The sequence below is a fragment of the Myotis brandtii genome, unplaced genomic scaffold (assembly GCF_000412655.1).
Source record: "Myotis brandtii unplaced genomic scaffold, ASM41265v1 scaffold448, whole genome shotgun sequence".
NCBI classification, from domain to species: domain Eukaryota; kingdom Metazoa; phylum Chordata; class Mammalia; order Chiroptera; family Vespertilionidae; genus Myotis; species Myotis brandtii.
Window position 1 is genome coordinate 49,417 of NW_005367140.1, and position 20,825 is coordinate 70,241.

The window sequence follows — 20,825 nt, forward strand, 5'->3', positions numbered from 1 at the left end:
TCTTGGAAAATTCATGTACATTTTCAATAACCATATTACCTTCACGAATCAATGAGAATTGGTTTCTGTTCCTTGCATCTAAGTAACTCTGAGCATTAGAACCTGGGTGTTTAATGACAGGGCCAGAAAACAACCTCAACTATAACCAAAGCCATACATAGTTTCATGTGCTTTGGGTTTAAGGGATATCTCAGGACAATATCCAAAGAGAAAATCTGTGAGATGTATTTAATATAGATATTTCTAGGAAGTTCTAAAAGAAAAATATGCAGGAGACAAAACTGTTTCCCCAGAATCACAGGTAAAATTTGGAACAGTGTTTTGGGATTTCATCTAAAGAAAGAAATCCATGATCTGCTCCTCCATTTCCTGAAGGCTCTCTTGACATCCCCATTTCTCAGGCTGTAAATGAAGGGGTTCATCATGGGGGTCACCACTGTGTGCATGACTGTCAGGATGCGACCCTTGGCCACTGAATAGCTGGTAATAGGCTGGAAGTAGACCCATATGAGCGTGCCATAGAAGATAGCCACCACAGTGAGGTGGGACCCACAGGTAGAAAAGGCTCTCCACTTGCCCTTGTCTGAGGGACTCCGGAGGACCACTGAGATGATGCAGGTATAGGAGGCAATGATGAAGGCCAGAGCTCCGTTGATGACAATAACACCTTCTGTGTGAATCATCAGGGTGTTGAGGTGAGTGCTGGAGCAGGATAACTTCATCAGAGGGTAGAGGTCACAGAAGAAGTGAGGAATCCTGTTATCTGCGCAGAAGATCAATCGGCCCATGAGAAAGGTGTGCAACAGGGCGTGAAGATGGGAGAGGATATGGCACAGGGCCACCATCTGTGAGCACAGCATCCTGGTCAGAATCATATGGTAGCGGAAAGGGTGGCAGATGGCGATGTATCTGTCATAGGCCATTATAGCCAGGAGGAAGTTTTCCATGGCTGCAAAGCATATGAAGCAATAGGTCTGGGCTAAGCAGCCCATGTAGGAAATGGTCTTTGTAGGAGAGAAAATGTTCTGCAGCATCTTGGGGACTGTGGTGGAGGTGAAGCAGATGTCTGTCAAGGCCAAGTTACTGAGGAAGATGTACATGGGGGTGTGGAGCTGTGGAGTAGAGATAATCAGTGTGATGATGGCAAAGTTGCCAGAAATGTTGATTGCATACATAAGTAGAAAAAGAAGGAAGAGGGGGATCTGTTCTTGTGGGTAGGCAGAAATGCCCAAGAGAACAAAATGGGATACACTGGTCCAGTTGGTATTTTCCATCTGTTGCCATAAGAACAAAAATGATTATTACTAGTTTTTTATTGAGGTATAATTGACATATAACATGATGTTAGTTTCATGTGTGCAATATAATGATTCAGTATTATTATACATTGTGGAATGATCACCATGATAAATCTAGCTAGCATCCACATGCTAGTGTACTAATTACAATTGTTTTTTCTTGTGATGAGGACTTTTAAGATCTACTCTGTTAGCAACTTTCCAATCTGCAATATAGTATTATTAACTCGAGTACCATGCTGTCCATTGTATCCCCATGACTTATTTATTTTATACCTGGAAGTTTGTACTTTTGGATCCCTTTCATCCATTTTGCCTACCTTCTCTACCCTTCACCTCTGGCAACCACAAATCCGTTCTCTGTATCTATGAGTTTTTTCTTTAGATTCCACATATTAATGAGATCATATGGCATCTGTCTTTCTCTGTCTGACTTATTTCACCTAGCATAGTACCCTCAAAGTCCATACACATTGTTGCAAATGGCAAGATTTCATTCTTTTTTTTATGGCTGGATAATATTCCTTTATTTATATCACATCTTCTTTGTTCATTCATCCATCGATGGACAGTTAGGTTGTGTCCCTGCCATAGCTATTGTAAATAATGCTGCAGTAAATATGGGGTTGCATATATTTTTTCAAATTAGTGTTTTTGTTTTCTTCAAATAAATACCCAGAAGTAGAATTGTTGAATTACATGGTGATTCTATTTTTAATATTTTTGAGGAACCTCCTCTATACTGTTTTTCAAAAAGGGTTATTTTTATAGACTTGGACATGTGAGCAGGCCATTTAGTTACTATCACTTTTTTGCTCCAATGTAAACTACATATGGTGTTTATGAAAGGATCAAGTGTTTAATTGTTTTCCAAAATAACGAGGTATGGATTTTTCATTATAATTAACATTGTCACTATCACCATAGCTAACATTCACAGAGAACTACCCTTGAACCAGGGACTTTGCTACATTATCACATTTAATTTTTATAATAACTCTATGGAAGCTATTATTATTATTATTATTATTTTAGAAATGAGAAAACTAAGGTATAGAAAGTTTAAGCTCATAAAAGGGCAAAATCTGAACTTAAAGTTTTGTTTATCTGGCTCCAGAGGCTATGCTAATGACACTGCATAACACAACTCCTCAAATTAAAACCAAGGCATCTCATCCATGGTAATAAGACCTGTTGACGGGCTATATATAGGCATTTTGGCTAAAAGGGATTTCAGAGGTCATTTGGTCTAGCAATTTCTATTTTGGGGAATGCATACCCCAGTGATGCCCAATGACTTCTCAGAGTGCACAGACATGGTTTTAGGAGAATCAGTATCCAGATTCTCAGCTTTTGCATTTTTCTTTTCTTAAATCGTTTTGTCTTCAAGATGTCACCTTATGCATTATTCTGTCTCCCACTTAACAAATGAAAGACTACTTTAATCCATCCAAGTCTTTTGCATTGGCTCAGGATATAAAAACCTCAAAGGAGCCAAATGAAGGGACAATTAGAACTATTAAGAAAATGAATTACTTTAATGAACAGAATACAAATATTTTTAGATTGAGGGGTTTCCAATTGCTTGCTCTCAAAAAAATTGAATACCCAATCTAGTTGTCAGCACATCATTAAAAATAATTTTTGATTATATGTAACACTAGTTACTGTCATATTACTTGGACAGCTTTTAGTCCCCTGGAATCTCAAAGAACACGTCTATTATTTTTCAACATTAAATCTAAACATCAATCAACAGAGGCAGCATTGTGCAGTGAGCTAGAACCCCGATGCTTTCATTTAACAGCCATATGACCTTGAGGAAGTCACTTTCCCTCTAGGAGCCTAGGTGTTCTCATCTGTAAAATGGGGGGATTTTGATAGCACATTGCTCATAAAGTTGTTATGAGGATTAAATGAGAGTACCTGGTCCTTGGCAACTGTTCAGTGCCAGCAACTATGCCTACCAATTTTTCAGTCTTCTCTACACAGAGTCTTCAGGTTTTTCTGGGAGGACAGTGTTTTGCCATCCAGGCCTCTCTACAGTGAAACTGCTCCAGTTTGTCATTGTCTTACCATTTGCAACAGCATGGATGGACCTGGAGAGCATTATGCTGACCGAAATAAGCCAGTTGGAGAAAGATAAATATCACATGATCTCACTCATTTGTGGAATATAATGAACAACATAAACTGATGAACAAAAATAGATCCAGAGACAGAGAAGCAGTGAACAGACCCCGTCCAACCTCAGAGGGAAGGCAGGGGAAGGGTGGGGTAAGAAATCAACCAAAGGACTTGTACGCATGCATATAAGCAGAACCCAGGGACACATGGGTAGGGGGATGAGGGTATGTGCTTGGGGCAGCGGGTAAGAATGGCCGGGGAGAGGTCAATGGGGGAAAAAGGAGACATATGTAATATTTTAAACAATAAAGAATTAAATAAAAAATAAAATAAAATGTGGCTCTCAGAACTAAGCAAAATTCTGTGAGTCTGCTCTTTCATCACAGGGTAATCATGATGATTTGGTCTGGTCATAAATCATAGCTTTTTGGGTGGAGATCAGAGTTGGCAGTCCACAAGTGAGCTATGTCCATGGCTATCCCAAGAATACTTAACCTTCACAATTAGGTCGTTGGAAGAAAAAAGCGCAAACAATTAAGATCTGCCCCGTATAAGGCACTTTCAGATGCATGGTCTCATATAACCCTTACAGCACTTCTAGCTGCAGCAATCACTTATCCTCATTTCATGGATGAGGATTTACTCAGCATAAATGGTCGAAAAAAGCGACAATTAAGATCTGCCCCGTATAAGGCACTTTCAGATGCATGGTCTCATATAACCCTTACAGCACTTCTAGCTGCAGCAATCACTTATCCTTATTTCATGGATGAGGAAGTCAAAGCATAGGGAGGTGAAGTGATTTATTCAGCATAAATGGTCTGGCTGGACTTTACACTTATGTCTGAATGCCTTGAGTACTGTGTGTGTCTGGCTACATCACACTCCCCTTTAGCTTACTTAGCATCTTCCCTATGGAAATGGATTTATTCATCACTCCTGGACTGTCTGCTTTTATATGTCAAATTAAAGGATGTCACCATATTACAGCTTAAGAGGGTGAGCATTAGCTTGTTCAATTATAAAAGTGAACAAATTCATAATATGCCGTAGAGCTATCCTTAATTGATTTCACTATGATATGATGAGGAATAAGAGCTAAGAGTTGTAACCACATTTATTGAGCACTTCATGTAAAACAGGAATTATTCTAAGAGATTTATATAGGTGTTTTCCCTTGATGATCACAGCAATTCTGTGATATAGATATTATTTTCTCAATTTATAGATGAGGACATTGAAGCTCTGAGGGGTTCTGTAACATGCTCAAAGTCACAGAGTCAGTACATGGTAGAAATGGAATTTAAGTTCGGTTCCATCTGACCTCAATTTCCATGCTCTTAACCACTGGGCTATGCCACCTTTTAAGCTTTCCCCAACTATTGCAGTCCTACTTTCCTTTTCCACTCTGCTTTTAGGGCAATTTGGCCTATCTTGTGATAAGTGTCTATCATAGTTTTTCTAGTTTAATCCTTATTGTAGAATTAGGAAGTAGATATTATTATTCCCATTTTCAGATCATGAAATTAAGGAGGACCAGGGGATGAATTACACCCCTCCGCCCCCACCAAAGTCACAGAGCACAGGATTGGAGCCAGGTTCATCATGGATTTGTCTAACTTGGAAGCAATGCTCTTTCCCACCTCACCCATTTACCGTATCACCCATGTTTCATTCTTGTCCTGCTCTTGGTTCAGGAAAAATGGGATGTCTCCTCTCAGTTCTAGGGAAGGCCTAAGAAAGAGACTCAACTCTGCTTGACAGTTAACAGACTATGGCTGCTACCTGGGGCAATGCCATATAACTCCTGTGACAAAGCTCCCCAGAAGGCTAGAGAGAGGCCCAGAAATGGTTGGAGGGTGAGTTGCCTGGAACCTTGGAGTCCTCCTCATCTGCCTCGTAGCCGGCAGAGATTATCCTGCTTGACCCATACTGCAGCCTATCAGCTCTCTATGGGACCTGGAGAATCATGTGGTGTGTGGCAAAGGGGTGGGGAGCCAAGAATGGGGAACTACTAGAGAAGAATCTTGCTTTAGCTAAGGATGTGGAAGCAGCAGCAGTAGTGTGGTGTGTGAGAATGGGTCTTGACCCAGGAATCAGAAGATTTGGGCTTTAGTCTCAGATCTGCTATGAAAATTTTCTTTGAGACCTTAAAATCACTACTATTTTGGCCCTCAGTTTCTTCATCTGAGAAAAGGGAAGAATAGTACTTGTTTTCAATCCACAGTCTTTGTTAAAAAAACAAAACAAAACATAAGAGACCGTGGACATAAAAGCCCTTTGACAAGTCTTATGAAGCAGTGAGAAATTGTTCGCATTAGATTTCTATAGGAGCTTGGGCTCTCTGTCACAGATAGATCCCCATAACTTCCAATAGTCTAATGCAGAGACTTTCTGATAATACAGCTGCCTTTCATTCCAAAGTGAGCTTTGTAAATAGAGGAGGCACTTGGATAGCAGTCTATTCTCTGAGTTTCTCTGTTTGATCATTAATCCCTAGAAGTGGAAAGAAAAGTCTGGGCCTATCATTAAGAGAAGACAAAGTGGACAACCATGTCCAGGGGCTGACTTTTGGACCATCCAACCCTGATTACCCATAATACCTCCCCAGCTGATTGATGCTTTCTGGAATTCCATCGGATATTTTCTCTTTGAATCAGGATAATGTCCCTGAGTGGAACACTCTTGACTAACTGAATTATTCACTCTTTTTGTGGTTAAGTTTTAGTAAGGGGAGGGGAGAGAGTCCATGAACACACAGCATATCTGAGGATGGTGTAGGGAAGAGGCACTGTGAAGGGAAAGAAGAGGAAAAGGAAGATGACTTAGGGAGTCAGAGACAAACTTCACAGTATGCACAATATTTGAGAAAGATGGTCTTCCCTCTGGAAATTACTAGGAGCCTATGTAGGAATAGTCTAAGGTGCTCAGAAAGCACTGTGTGGTGTGCAGCCCTAAGTGCAGGCACTCACCTTACTGCAGATCCCCAACTAGACTACAATGGGCTGGGCTCGGCACGTCCATCCTCCCTTCAGCAGCACGTGCCGTCATGTTTTGTTTTGACTGCAGCACGGAGCAGTCCACTCGGAGAAGACAGAGAAAGTTGCCCAGCACAGAAGAAAGAAGGGTATCAGGAAGGGGTTGAAGGGCAGAACGGCTAGATTCCTGGGGGTGCTTCTGCTTGTCAGGGGCAGGAAAGCGTGTCCGGTAAAGGCCTTGGGAGGACTGAGCATGTGTTTCTACATGAATCCCCTGCTTCCTGCAGCACAGTTTCCCAAGTGTGTCATTGGCTGAGCTCACTGCCTTCTCTGGGGAGTGGGGCCCATGGGGCAGTGCTTCCACGGTTAATATTAGTGACCGTGGCTTGGCATCTCAGCTGATCCCAGGAGAGCAGCCAGGACCTGGGAGACCAGCCTGGACATGGGGTTCTCTGATGTGAGCTCCAAACTGTGGCACTGGAAAGAAAGCCCAGGAAAACTTTGATATGGTCAAAACATGGATGGGTATCTCCCTGCTTGAGGCCTGAAAGATATAGCCTTCTTTTAAGTGATACACTCTTGTTTTTCAAAATATTTAGCTGTGAATGTGTATTCAAAACTGAGAGTCTGTTTCTCACTTTTCCCATTCCTCTCCAGGGGGATCTCTGTTAATGTTTTTTTTAAAATATATATTTTTATTGATTTCAGAGAGGAAGGAAGATAGAGAGAGAGAGAGAGAGAGAGACATCAATGATGAGAGAGAATCATTGATCGGCTGCCTCCTGCATACCCCACACTAGGGATCGAGCCCACAACCCGGGCATGTGCCCTTGACTGAATCGAACATGGGACCCTTCAGTCCCCAGGCCGATGCTCTATCCACCGAGCCAAACCGGGCTAGGGCTCTGTTAATGTTTTGACATGTACCCAATTAACACATTTTCCTGTACACATATGTATATGTACAATTTTGTTTCCACAGAAATTAGTTCATTTGTTCTGGAGCTTTCTTTGTTTATCTCATCAATATATCATAGTCCTCCTATGTCACCATCAGGCCTACCTTATTATTTTAAAAGTATTTTGTGGATTATTAGATGTGCCAGAAGTTATAAAATGTCCCTACTCATGCCACTTATCTCCGTTTTGGGGGGAGCTATTACAAAAGAAACACTACATGGATATTCTTTTACAGGCTCTTCATGTACATATATTTTTATAGAAATGGAAATGCTAGATGGAAGTATATGTGTATTTTAAATCTCATCAGTGCCACTGGAGTGTCCTCAAAAATGTAACACCAATTTTTACAGCCTTTAAGGCAGTGGTTCTCAACCTTCCTAATGCCGCGACCCTTTAATACAGTTCCTCATGTTGTGGTGACCCCCAACCATAAAATTATTTTCGTTGCTACTTCATAACTGTAATTTTGCTACTGTTATGAATCGTAATGTTAAATATCTGATATGCAGGATGTATTTTCATTGTTACAAATTGAACATAAATCAAGCATAGTGATTAATCACAAAAACAATATGTAATTATATATGTGTTTTCCGATGGTCTTAGGCGACCCCTGTGAAAGGGTCGTTCGACCCCCAAAGGGGTCGCGACCCACAGGTTGAGAACCGCTGCTTTAAGGGCATATAAGAGTGCCCTTTCCACATGAACTGACAGCACCATTTACAAACTCTTTGCTGTTTCCCAACCTAATGACAAAAAAAATAAACTACAAGAGGTTTACTTTTTATTTTCCTAATTGCTGGGGGCAATTTTTTTTTACTATTTTAGCATTTCTTCTCTGACTTTTCCAGCTACATCCTTGCTCACTTTTTCTATGTGGTTGCTATGTTGTTGTTTTTTGTTGATTTATAAGGGTTATAAAGTGGTAAAGAGATATTCTCTTAGGCTTTCCTTCTTGATCTGACTCATAATTCTCTAACTACTAGTATTCTCAGTATCCAGCGTGGATGGACATTTTTTTCTCTTACTTAAGCTCTGTTCATTCTGAGAACACAAATCATTAGTTCCCCTAGAAAGTAGTGTAACATTTTTTTATTGATTTTAGAGAGGAAGGGAGAGGGAGAGAGAGATAGGAACATCAATGATGAGAGAATCATTATCGGCTGCCTCCTGCACGCCCTCTACTGGGGATTGAGCCAAAACTTGGGCATATGCCCTTGACTGGAATCGAACCTGGGATCCTTCAGTCCGCAGGCCAACGCAGTCCCCAGGCCAACGCTCTATCCACTGAGCCAAACCGGCTAGGGCAGTGTGACATTTCTTTATCAGATTTCATATCAGTCAGTGCTCAAAAATCAGAAACACATACTAGTATGAACACTGACATCGAATGGACAGAGTTGGCAACAGCTCACATATGTTGAGTGTTTACTATGTGTCAGGCATTCTGTTTAAAGTGTTCAAATGCTTGTATGTCATTTAATCCTCACAGTAAGCATATATATGAGTTACCCCATGTTCATTGTAGCATTATTTATGACAGTCAAGATATGGAAACAGCCTAAGTGTTGTTTATTGAGCATTTACTGTGATCCAAGTTAGTTAACATATTATTTACTACTTAGAGGAATCCAATGATGGAGTTATTTCAGTTTTACAGAAAAAGAAATCAGAACTGAGACAAAGAATTTTCCTCAAGTTACATAGTACAAAAGCGGTGGACTTTCGGTTGTGACTTGTAACTTCTGACATTAAGTCTTAAGTTCTTGTCACTAAAACACTAAATATAATTAGAACAAGGGTATATGTGGGGAGGGGTGTAGACTAACATAATCCAATTACTTTAATTTATAAATGAGGAAACCAAGGCTCAGAGACATTAGGTGATTATCTAGCAGTCACACAGTTCATTGATGGCAAAGCCAACACTGGAACCCAGGATTTAAATGAAAGCTTCATTCTTATTCTTCTCTAGAACACTGCCTGTTTAAATGTAAAGTATCTGGTCATTTCCTTTGTATTTCATTCTACCAGACAGAATGAATCTTATATTCTTGAGCTAGAGATATATATCTTCTATAGTTCTTTTATAACGTGAGCTAAACAAAAAATTTGGACTTTTATTTTCATTTTATATGTATACAAGCCCCCACCTGTGGACTTTTCTTAGTCATCCATTAAAAATAGACAAGTACTGTTGTGGGAGTGGGTAGTACACTACTCAAAGCATGGGCACTTCACAGAGATGGTTGGAGGTTACTGCTATCACAGATCCTCTCCTTGTCCTCAGATGTCAGTCTGCACTGTGAAATATAAACACGAGAAAAAACAGGAGTCTCAGGTTTAGAGAAGTTACAGTTGTTGGGCTCTCCGGAGGTCAATTTTCAACTCTCAGTTCTGAGTCTTGGTCCTGAAAAGAGTGTTAGAGTGTTTTTCTTCTGAGAAGCTTTCCTAGAGCCCCCTTCATATCCTTGTTTCTCAGGCTGTAGATGAAAGGGTTCAGCATGGGGGTGACCACTGTGTACATCACTGAGAAGACTCTGTTCTTTCCACCTGAGGTGGATGATGGAGGACATAAATAGACCCCAATAGCTGTACTATAAAACAGAGAGACCACAGACAGGTGGGAGGTGCAGTTGGAGAAGGCCTTTTGCTTACCCTTTGGGGAATCAATTCTTAGAATAGCCAATGCAATGTAAAAGTAAGATGTAAGGATGCAGACAAAGGGTCCAATTAACAGTATTCCTGCTACAAAGATGAGCATCAGGCTATTGACATAAGTACTGGAGCAGGCCAGCTTCAGGAGGGGGACCAGATCACAGAAGAAATGGGGGATGATATTGGGGCCACAGAAAGAAAGCCTGGTCACTAGGAGGGTATGCACTAGGGCATGGAGGATAGTGACCACCCATGACCCAGCCACCAAAAGGACACAGCATTGGGAGTTCATGGTCATGGCATAACGGAGGGGGTGGCTGATGGCCACATAGCGATCAAATGCCATCACAGCCAGAAGAAAGTTGTCTAGATCTGCAAATAGTCCAAAGAAATAGAGTTGTGTAAGGCACTCACCATAAGAAATCAGCTTATTCCCTGAGCCAATATTACCTAGCATTTTGGGAATTATTGTAGAGATGAAACCAATGTCAGAGAAGGACAAGTTGGCCAGGAAGAAGTACATGGGGGTGTGGAGGTGCACGTCAGAGCTGATGGCCAGGATGATGAGCAGGTTGCCCAGCACAGTGACCAGGTACATGCCCAGGAAGAGCCCAAACAGGAGAGGCTGCTGCTCTGGCTTCTCAGAGAGGCCCATGAGAAGAAACTCATGGATGCTGGTCTGGTTTCTTCTTTCCATGTCTGGAATTCTGTATGAAATAAATTGTATTAAGTATAAGTAGCAAAAAGTAAAATATAACTGTGTTAAAAATTTTCGAGCCCCTACAAAAGTTCTGTTTTAGACAATTCTGTTTGGGAGAGCTTGAATTTGTAACTATGCACATTAGGAAAGACCGTTTGGATCAGATGATTTGTAAAGTTATAGATTGGTGTCAGCACTTGACCAGATATCCAAGGCTCCTTCAAACGATTCCAGCTGTCCCCATGAAACATGGCAGGGAGTATGGAAGGTGCTCTGGACGGCACCCATCCTATCAGCACACTGGATGATTATAACTTCCCTGAATAATTATGCCATTAAGTAAAGAAAATTTTGACTAATTATAATTAATTGATCATATATAATAAAATAATCGGATAATTTATTTAAAATACTTTTAAAAAAAGTGAAACTTCAGAGCAGTGTGTATATTCATAATTTCATTTTTGTAAAATTAAAACATAAATGTTGGTATATGAGTAAGGACACAGAAATAAACACCGTGTAGAAGTCAATAGTATTTTCTTCTGAGAAGTGAGTATGGGTCAGAAGGTTGTGGGTGCGACCTTCTGCATTACTCAGTTTTTACCAGAACGTATTATCTTTGTAATGAAAAAATAATTTTAAAAGTATGAAGGATGTGATTGATTCATTGAATTAATCCAAGTGACCATCCAGAAGGCTTGGAGATTGGGGGAGTTCTGTCAAGTTGACCAGGGTGTACTCTCTGAAAGGCAGCTCTGACAAGTGAGTAGAACAAAAATCAAATGCCTCTGACCCTGTGTGAAGGAAAGAACAAGTGAGGGAGCAGGAATTTGTCATCATAGCCCAGTCCATGCAGGCCCTTTCGAATCTTCCCAACTTTTCCAAAGAAAAGGCTGTAGGAAATGCATGAAATATTGCTTCCATTCGCTCTGACAAGGCTGGGAATTATTGTGCTTTTTCTCTGACAACATTGATATTCTCACTCATCCGGCTTTTCCACCCACTTTGAACCTCTTCATCCGTATTTATAAGTCTAATAGACAGTATATTCCAGCTTCTGACTCCTTTGCTTTCACAGGACTTTCTTATATTTAGATACTAGACTGATATATTGCAAAGCTAAATAGAAGGTGTCAAATCCTTAGTTCGTCCCCCAAACTACCTGTTTGTTTCCAGCCCTGTTCAGAGAAGAGGATGTTTTTACCTGAGACTCAGATATCTTTATTTTCCATAGCAATCATATTGCAGATACATCAGGAATCTCATAACAAATCTCATAACTAAATATTGGATATTAGGTTTAACCAATCCATATTCATTGCTCTGAGTTAATGAAAAAGTCAGAGTAATAATAATAATAACACTTGCTTAGCACTAGCCATGTGCTGGCCACTAGATTCTCTTAAGTGATAAACTCTGTGTAGAGATGCTGTGATTATCTTTATTAAGAAACTGAGCTTCTGAGGGGTTAAGAAACTTCAAAAAGCCACACATTTAGGAATTGAAGTTAAATTGTCTGAATCAAAAGCCTAAGTTCTCTGATCTGCTATGCTGCTTTTCAGTGTTCACCAAACCACATTCTAACTCTAGCTCCGCTTCCTGCATATGTTCAATAAGGAGAAAATGCAACATCAGCAAATTCATTCATTCCAACTTTATCGAGCTATAGCTGACAAATAAAAATTGCATATATTTAAGGGGTACAATGTGATGTTTTAATATGTTTAGTGCATAATTACAGATACATTGTGAAATGATAACCGCAATCAAGTTAATTAACATATCCATCACCTTAGAGAATTGAAATATTCATTCAATTGGGCAGTTCCAGTTCATGGCAAATGAGGATAATTTGTAATATTGGCTTATGCATCAATCTTATGAGTGTGAATTGATGTAAATCAGTCCACTTCTGTCCAATGTTTGGATAAGATCCAGTTTCTGTACTTGTCAAGCTTAAGGCCTCAAACCATGATTTTTACTTGAGAGGCCCAGACTCTTTCCTTTCTGATATCTCTCTCTCCTCTGTCCCCAAATGCAACTGGATCTAGACTTAGGAGCTTAGCAAATAGCAGGAAATACAGTGACATATTCTTTTATATGCATCCAACTGTATCACCTTTATAGTGAGAATTGGAAATAAATGAACATTTATTCCAGTTTTCACTTTTCTTGCTCAAGGGTAACTTAACCTTCAGGAATCTCATTATTCACTAGAAGCATATCACCCACTATAAACAGTTACACTGATTCCAAGTGAAAATGTACAAAATGAATTAATCTGATTCTTTTGATATTCTGGGCATATCAACTAATAAAATGTAAAACAATTAACTTTTGGGAAAACAATATGTCTTTTGGTTTAAATTTGATTATTATGACAAATGGTCTAACACCCTGGCCAAGGGTCCAAGCTGGAGGAGTGTATCACAATCACATGGGGAGCATAGGAAATGGAAATTTCAAAATGGAACTCTCACGGTATCTATACACTTAAAGCCTCTGCCTTAGACTCATTTATGTGTTCCTAGGAGAATACTTAGGTGCATAGGGTAAAGAAGAAAAATTTTGACTCACCTTCTATATCCAAACTAATAATACGCATTGAATAATTCATTTAGCTTCTCTGAACCATACTTTCCCTCCCTGTGAAGAGGGATAACTGAGTCTGTGTCATAGGCTGTTGTGAGGTTCCTTATTGCCTCACATCAGGAAAATGTCAGTGCTATTTCTTATCATGACATAATCAGCCCTTCACGATCCCTTCCCCATCTGTCTGTACAATGACACTTGCCCCGCATGCCATGCCACTCCACATTCTTGCCCACGAATCACTCACAGTCCTCAAACAACTCATCGTGTTTTTCCTGCATGCCTTTGCTGCTTAGCTATTCCACCTCCCTGAATGTCTCCTCCTCTTCTCCACCTGGCAAGAGCTCAGGCAGGTGTTAACACCTGGGGATGTTGGAGTTCATTGCTTTATCTTCTGTGCTTCCCAGTCCTGTATATGGGTCTCTGGTAGAACACTTGATATATTGCCTTATAATTGCTTATCTCCATTAGACTGTGTGGTCCTCAGTACCAGGGACTCATTTTTATTCATCTTGTTTCTTCTTAGTATGTACTTGGTGATCTTCTATTGAATAAATCAATGGATGGGTAGACAGTAAAATGACATTTTAAGCCACAGTGAAACTGTATGGTGTTATTGTTTAGCTACCAGCATTGCCTTTTACTTACAGAGATAGTTAATAAAACAGATGACTCTTAATGAAGATCTTCGGTTGCTTAGCATATGTTCTGGTACATAGGAGGTTTTCAAAATTGTTTGTAAAAATGAAAAAATGCCCCAGCCAGTGTGGCACAGTGTTTGAATGTTGACCCATGAACGTTCTCCTGATCTTCTGATCACAGTTTGATTCCCAGTCAGGGCACATGCCCAGGTTTCGGGCTCTATTCCCAGTAGGGGGTGTGCAAGGGGCAGCTGATCAATTATTCTCTCTCAGCATTGATGTTTCTATCTCTCTGTCCCTCTCCCTTCCTCTCTCTGAAATAAATAAAAAACACATTTAAAAAAAATGTATTGTGGATGTTGAATTAGTAATCAATTGTGTATTTTCACAAGTACTGAATTCACGGTTTGTTTATATCTTACACTTGAATTAAATATTGTTTTGTTTTAATTTAAAAAGATGCACAAGAAATTAATGCTTGGTTTGTTTATATCTTACATTTGAATTAAATATTGTTTTAATTTAAAAAGATGCACAAGAAATTAATGCTTGGAATTTAGATTTAGTGTGAGCATATCTTCATGTGCCCCTTCCCAATGCTGAGAAATGTTCACCAATTCTCTTGCTTTTATATATTTGAAAACAGCCAACATGATCTGATATGCTCCATTCACACATCAAGCCCCTCTCAGGTGTATATGAAAATTTTAGGAAACTGTGGTTTCAGGGACCAAAGGGTTAAATTAATAATCTGGGCAATAGCCAAATCTATCTAACCACCCCACCCTTTAGGAACTTAAAGGACATTAAGCCATCTAATACAACTGTCTTATTTTATGAACAAGTAAACAGACCTCAAAGAGCTGCTGCAATCTGTCCAACATTAGACCTGTTACCAAAAACAGGATTCCCGAAACAATTTACAGAGGACCATTCTGCTTCTCTTGACATATGGCCAATGACTTACTATCAGTCCTGAGCTGGGCCAAGAAGAGCTGCTTATTTCTTCATGTTAAGGTAGATGTTTGATTTTTCTGTTCACACTTCTCACTTGTCAAGACTGACGAAATCATATTTGATGAGCAAATGGAAAGATAGCATCTTCCCCTATATTTAAGGCAGAAGGGACCCCTGGCATATGGAAGCCTCATCTACTCTAAGGAAGAAGAAATGAGAGAAGGGCATCCTAGATCCTGAGTCAGCCAGCCTGGGTAGGATCCCAGGAAAACATGCAGCTTCTAGCACAATCCCCAGAGCTCTATGAGGGAGGTTTCAGAGACATCTGGGAATACCAGTCTCTAAAGGATTCATTGTGGGGAAAGCTTGGTTCATGCCCAGTCCCAATCCTCAAACTCTAAATGACTGCTCTGTGACTTTATGAGGTTCCCTTATCCTCTCTGGACTTTGGTTTTCTCAAGTAAATAAATCAGAAAACAAAATCTTCTCTCACAATAGAAATCTTAGAGTTAAAAATTATATATTTTTTGTCATTCTAGAGCACATGGAGCATTATCTTGTGGTTTTAATGAACACTTCTCCAATTCCTAATGATGGTGAGCACATTTTCATGTGCTTATTGGTCATTCCTACACATTCTTTATAGAAAGAGTCTACCCATTTTTATTCTTTAAAAAATACATATTTTTATTGATTTCAGAGAGGGAGAGAGAGAGGGAGATAGAAACATTGATGAAGAGAGAGAATCATTGATTGGCTGCCTCCTGCCCACCCCCTACTGGGGATCGAGCCCATAATCTGGGCATGTGCCCTGACTGGGAATCAAACCAGCAACCTCTTGGTGCATAGGACGATGCCCAACCAACTGAGCCACACCAGCCAGAGCAGTAGAGAAAAAATCTGAATCTGAGGATATTTTTCCATAGATTTTCTGACAGAGTGGAAGGGGGCAGAAGGGGGCAGAGAGAGAGAGAAACATCAACATGAGAGGGACACATTGTTTGGTTGTCTTCTGTAAACACCCCACCTGGGGCGGGGGATCAAATCCACAACCAAAGTATGTGCCCTTGACCAGGAATCAAACAAGACACTCTAACCACTGAGAAAAACTGGCCAGGGCAGGTTGATTGTCTTTTGATAATGATTTGTAGGAATTTTAATTCTGACTTAATGGATATACTCCCTCATTTTCTTTTAGTTTAAGTATTTAAAAAATCAAGAATTTTATCAAGATATTTGACTATTTTTCATTTCCATATATCTTATTTCCTAAAAATGTTTATCTTTTCATTTAAGTGTTTCTTCCATGAGTCTCTTTGTGTGGCAAACCTTCCGACTCTTTATGTATCTTAAGAATATTTGTAATATGTCTCTACATTTGAATGGCAACTTGCTGGATATAAAATTATGAGTTCAAAGTTATATCCCTCTTATGCATTAAAAAATTGCAGTGTCTTTTTACATTCACTGTAGTTATTAAGAAGTTTGTTGTGCCTGGTTGGCATGGCTTAGTGGTTGAGCATCGACCTATGAACCAGGAGGTCATGGTTCGATTCCCGGTCAGGGCACATGCCCAGGTTGTGGGTTCGATCCCCAGTGTGGGGCGTTCAGGAGGCAGCTGATCAATGATTCTCTCTGATCATTGAAGTTTCTACCTCTCTATCCCTCTCCCTTCCTATCTGAAATCAATATAAAAAAATTAACAAAAAAAGTCTGATGTGAATGACTACTGTTCTTTTGTAGGCAAACTTCCCTTTCTCTCAGATATTTGAGAGAAAGGACTTCCCATAGTTCTTTACCCCAAAGAGAGCAACCCTGAATGAGAAATTGTTGTCATTGGCCGGACCAAATCACAATGCTAATTGCTGAAGATGTGTAATTGGGGCCAGCCATTTCCTGGGGCATCTTCCAATGCCACAATGACTGCCTGGGGTTTGGCCAATTGTGCTGACCCTTATATTCCATCCTTGATTGGGGATATTCAGTCGAAGGATTAAAAAGTAGCAGCCCTCCAAAGAGCTTGACTAAGTAAAGGGAGTAGGGAAGACTTAGAATTTGCTGGTGCTCCCAGAGGAATAACTGCCAGGTCTAAGTGTTAGTGATAATCTGCTCAGGACTGGCTAGTGCTTCCTGTCTATTGGGGTGCTCGGCAAAGTGATATATCCATTGTATCATACCAGTTTTCCTCAATAATTGATGCCCTCTTCTCAAGTTTCCCATGTGGAGAGGCATATGCATTAATGACTGCAGCAGCAGCATGGGCTATTTTTCATGCCATGAATACCCAGTGGAGCAGAGAAAAGATTGGAGATGAGCCTGGGAATATTGGGGTGGGTGGACATTGCACACCCATTTCCATAAGTCTAATGGATCCTGTTATTACTTGATAATCAGAGGGAATTCAATATTCATTTGAGGATCACAAGATATGCAAGCCAGTTGGCACATCTTGGCAGAAGTTAAAGGTAATTCTGAGCCTGAATTATAAGGGTGAGGCCCAGATTCTTTCTTTTCTGGTGTCTCTCTCTCTTCTGTCTCCAAATGCAACTGGATCCAGACTTAGGAACTTAGCAAATAGCAGGAAATATAGGGAGAGCCAGTTAGCACAACTTTTCATCTGCTAATTGCATAAAATCTTTAATAAATTTGGAATTTCCAATCAAGTCAAATCTTGGACCTCTGTTTCAGTTTCTTACCATGTATTGTTGTTTTTGAGTTGTTATAGGACATACTTTAAGGGGTGGGTCTTCTCCACCCAGTTCATGGTGGTAAGCTTCCTCTTCCAGGCAGTCCCAATCTGTATCAGTAGGATTAGGGAAATCCCCCATCGTTGCTACCTTATTGGCTTTACAGACCCAGGACATAGGCTGGTAGTAGGGTAGCTTTAGCATTTAAGAGGACCCACAGTCACTGCTAGTCCTTTTATAATAAGCCAGCAGGGTCATGGTGTCCTCTGTCCCCACAGGAGGAGTCAGGATAAGAAGCCATCAGGGCCACTTTTCATAATTGTTTGTGCCACAAGACAACCATGGTTCATCTCCCCACCCAATATTCCTTAGAGTCAGGGTCTTTGAATTAATTTCCCCCACAACGTCCTCTCACAGAGCAGCAATAGACCTCTTCCCTAGACCAATTCTCAACCTAGCTTTCTGCCCTACATTCTATTCCAGCTCATAACTGTCTTCCTTTCCCTCATGGGTTTCTCGGTTTTAATATTACTGTTATATTTCCTAGATTATTTTGTTTACCTTAATTTCTCAAGGACTGTTTTGGTGGGTAGGAACCAGCAGCCTAAGCTAATGACCCATTTAGCAACAACCTGAAATCCAGATGCTTAGAGAAATCAAACAACTTCCTCTACCTCAAGGTAGTGGGGCCAGAAAGCCTTTTGGCCAGGTTTGGAGTCAGTTTGCTGTTCTACCTCCTGTCCTGACCTACTTCTGCCCTCGTTTCCAGCTTTCCGAGGAGATACCCCAGAGCAACCACTGCCCTGAGATCAAAGACACTCATCCCTGGGCACAAAACTGATCAAATGCAAACCTCCCCAGTATGCTCTGCACTCCTCCCATGCTCCTGGGTGAGCCTGGCCTAGGGAGCCAGAGTATGAAGCTAGAGCAATTACTTCATGTTTGTCTCTGAGGATCAGCCAGGGGAATCATACTCCAGAGGCCCTGAACCTAGAAATACTCCCATGACAAGGTGCACAAAGGATGTCTAACACCCATCACTGCAGTCAGGGTTGCTGTTCTCCAGCTGGCTCAGTGAAACCAGCCTCACCAGGTCCTTTCAATCTTCTCGACTGCTATAGGCTACGAAGAGCCCTGTGTGCTTGAAGCATGGTCCTCTGAGACCAAAGTGGGAACCCAGGAACAGTGTGGGCTCCTTTGCGGGTGCATGCTGTTTGGGCCAGAGCAATATGGTGAGTGGTGCAAGAAAGGGGCAGGCAGGGCTGTGTTTTTCCCCTGAGACCCACAACGATCGCAGTCAGCAACCCTGTGCACTGTCCCAGACATCCTGAGGTGAGCAGTGGGAACCCAGTCACCTACGTCTGCCTCCTGCAGAGGAAGAGGTTCAGCTCAGAGGTGGCCGTGATGCAGGGTGTTTAAGGACGTGGGAAATGCTGTATTTTCTCTTTGTGACTTTGTGAGAGTGACTGAATATCATTGAGCCTTGTGTAGGATCCGGCCCCTCTGAAATGAATAAAACTAAAAAAAAAAAAAAAAGACCGTACCCTTTTATTTAATGATGTTTACTTTGAATTTATATTAGTTCACACAAACACTCCATCCATGCTTTTGTTCCGGCCCTCCGGTCCAGTTTAAGAACCCATTGTGGCCCTCGAGTCAAAAAGTTTGCCCACCCCTGAGCTAAACTGAAGAGTAGGGAAGAATTAGGGGAGATCCAGGAGGGAGGGTCTAGGGACCTTTATAGTCTAATCTACTGAATAAAATATGACTCTATCATTGAGGACCACAAGTGTTACTTTTTGTGCCAGTTTCCTGTATCTCTTTTCTCTTCCTAGAAAGAGTGGTGGCATGGACAGAATTAACCAGTCCAGTGTCACTGAATTCCTCCTCTTGGGTCTCTCTGAGAGCCCAGCGCAGCAGCCTCTCCTGTTTGGCATCTTCCTGGGCATGTACCTGGTCACTGTTTTGGGGAACCTGCTCATCATCCTGGCCATCAGCTTTGACCCTCACCTTCACACCCCCATGTACTTCTTCCTGGCCAACCTCTCATTTGCCGATGCCTGCTTTTCTTCCACCACAATCCCCAAGATGCTGGTGAACATCCAGACACAGAGTCAGACCATATCATATGGGGGTTGCTTGACCCAGATGCAGTTTTTCATGATATTCGGGGCACTGGACGACTTCCTCTTGGGGGTGATGGCTTATGATCGCTATGTGGCCATCTGCAAGCCTCTGCACTACTCCACACTCATGAGTCCTCTTGTGTGCGTGCTTTTTCTCATAGCATGCTGGGTTCTCACCATCCTCGCTGCCCTCTTACACACCCTGCTCATGGCTAGGCTTTCTTTCTGTGCAGGCAACACCATCCATCACTTCTACTGTGACATGGTCCCTCTGCTGCAGCTCTCTTGCTCAGACACCAGCACCAACCAGGTAGCCTTGTTCACTGTGGCCTCCATGATACTTACTGGCCCTCTCTTCCTGATTATCCTGTCATATGCACACATCATCTCCTCTATCCTCAGGGTCCCATCTGCCTCTGGCAGGCAAAAGGCCTTCTCCACTTGTGGGTCGCACCTCACTGTGGTCTTCTTGTTCTATGGTACAGCAATCGGTGTCTATCTGTGCCCACCTTCATCACACTCAGGGGGGAAGGACAAGGTTGCAGCTGTATTTTACACAGTGGTGACTCCCATGCTCAACCCCTTCATTTACAGCCTCAGGAACAATGACATGAAGACTGCACTGAGAAGACTTTTTGGAATTCACAACTGTCTTCCCAGGGACTCTAGTCTTGTATCTGTATTTTGACATTACACTCTGAAGAAATCCTGTGTTTGTGAAGAAATATGATCCTCTATCACATTTACTTAGCTTTTAGAGAAAAGTGATCTAGAAATCATTCTCTTAAACCCCCCAAATCCTACAATGTATGTAGTCAGCATATTTCATAAAGGACATATCCTATGATAAATGTTGTCAGTATTTCCTTGGTTTGAATGGTGATCTCAGCTAGATGGGGGTAAAGGTCAATTAAAACTTCATTTATTTACTGTCTTAATTAAGTGTGAATTTTTTAACATGCAAATCAACATTTATTAATCTCTCTCATTTGCCAGATACTGTGTTAGGCAGAGGGGATACTGAATCCACCTCCCCATGTGCTATGTAGTTGCACTTATAGTTGCAATTAATGACAATATATGTCCAATCATGAT

The 20,825-nt window shown here is 41.1% G+C and overlaps 3 protein-coding genes across 3 annotated transcripts; 1 reads left to right on the forward strand and 2 right to left on the reverse strand.

The window, feature by feature from the left end:
- Window positions 1-281: 281 nt before the first annotated feature.
- Window positions 282-1,301, reverse strand: LOC102257832 (olfactory receptor 1Q1). The gene has a single exon (XM_005874634.2). The coding sequence runs from the start codon at window positions 1,272-1,274 to the stop codon at window positions 330-332; it is 945 nt and encodes a 314-aa protein (XP_005874696.1). The 5' UTR covers window positions 1,275-1,301; the 3' UTR covers window positions 282-329.
- An 8,487-nt stretch (window positions 1,302-9,788) lies between these two features.
- On the reverse strand, window positions 9,789-10,721 carry LOC102258132 (olfactory receptor 1361). Its single transcript, XM_005874635.1, has one exon. It carries the CDS (start codon window positions 10,719-10,721, stop codon window positions 9,789-9,791), a length of 933 nt encoding a protein of 310 aa, XP_005874697.1.
- An 8,731-nt stretch (window positions 10,722-19,452) lies between these two features.
- LOC106727550 (olfactory receptor 1N2-like) lies at window positions 19,453-20,418 on the forward strand. Its single transcript, XM_014546457.1, has one exon. It carries the CDS (start codon window positions 19,453-19,455, stop codon window positions 20,416-20,418), a length of 966 nt encoding a protein of 321 aa, XP_014401943.1.
- Window positions 20,419-20,825: the final 407 nt, after the last annotated feature.

Coding starts and splice junctions, on each gene's coding strand:
- LOC102257832 (XM_005874634.2), bottom strand. CDS start 1,274: ATGGAAAATACCAACTGGACCAGTGTATCCCATTTTGTTCTCTTGGGC.
- LOC102258132 (XM_005874635.1), bottom strand. CDS start 10,721: ATGGAAAGAAGAAACCAGACCAGCATCCATGAGTTTCTTCTCATGGGC.
- LOC106727550 (XM_014546457.1), top strand. CDS start 19,453: ATGGACAGAATTAACCAGTCCAGTGTCACTGAATTCCTCCTCTTGGGT.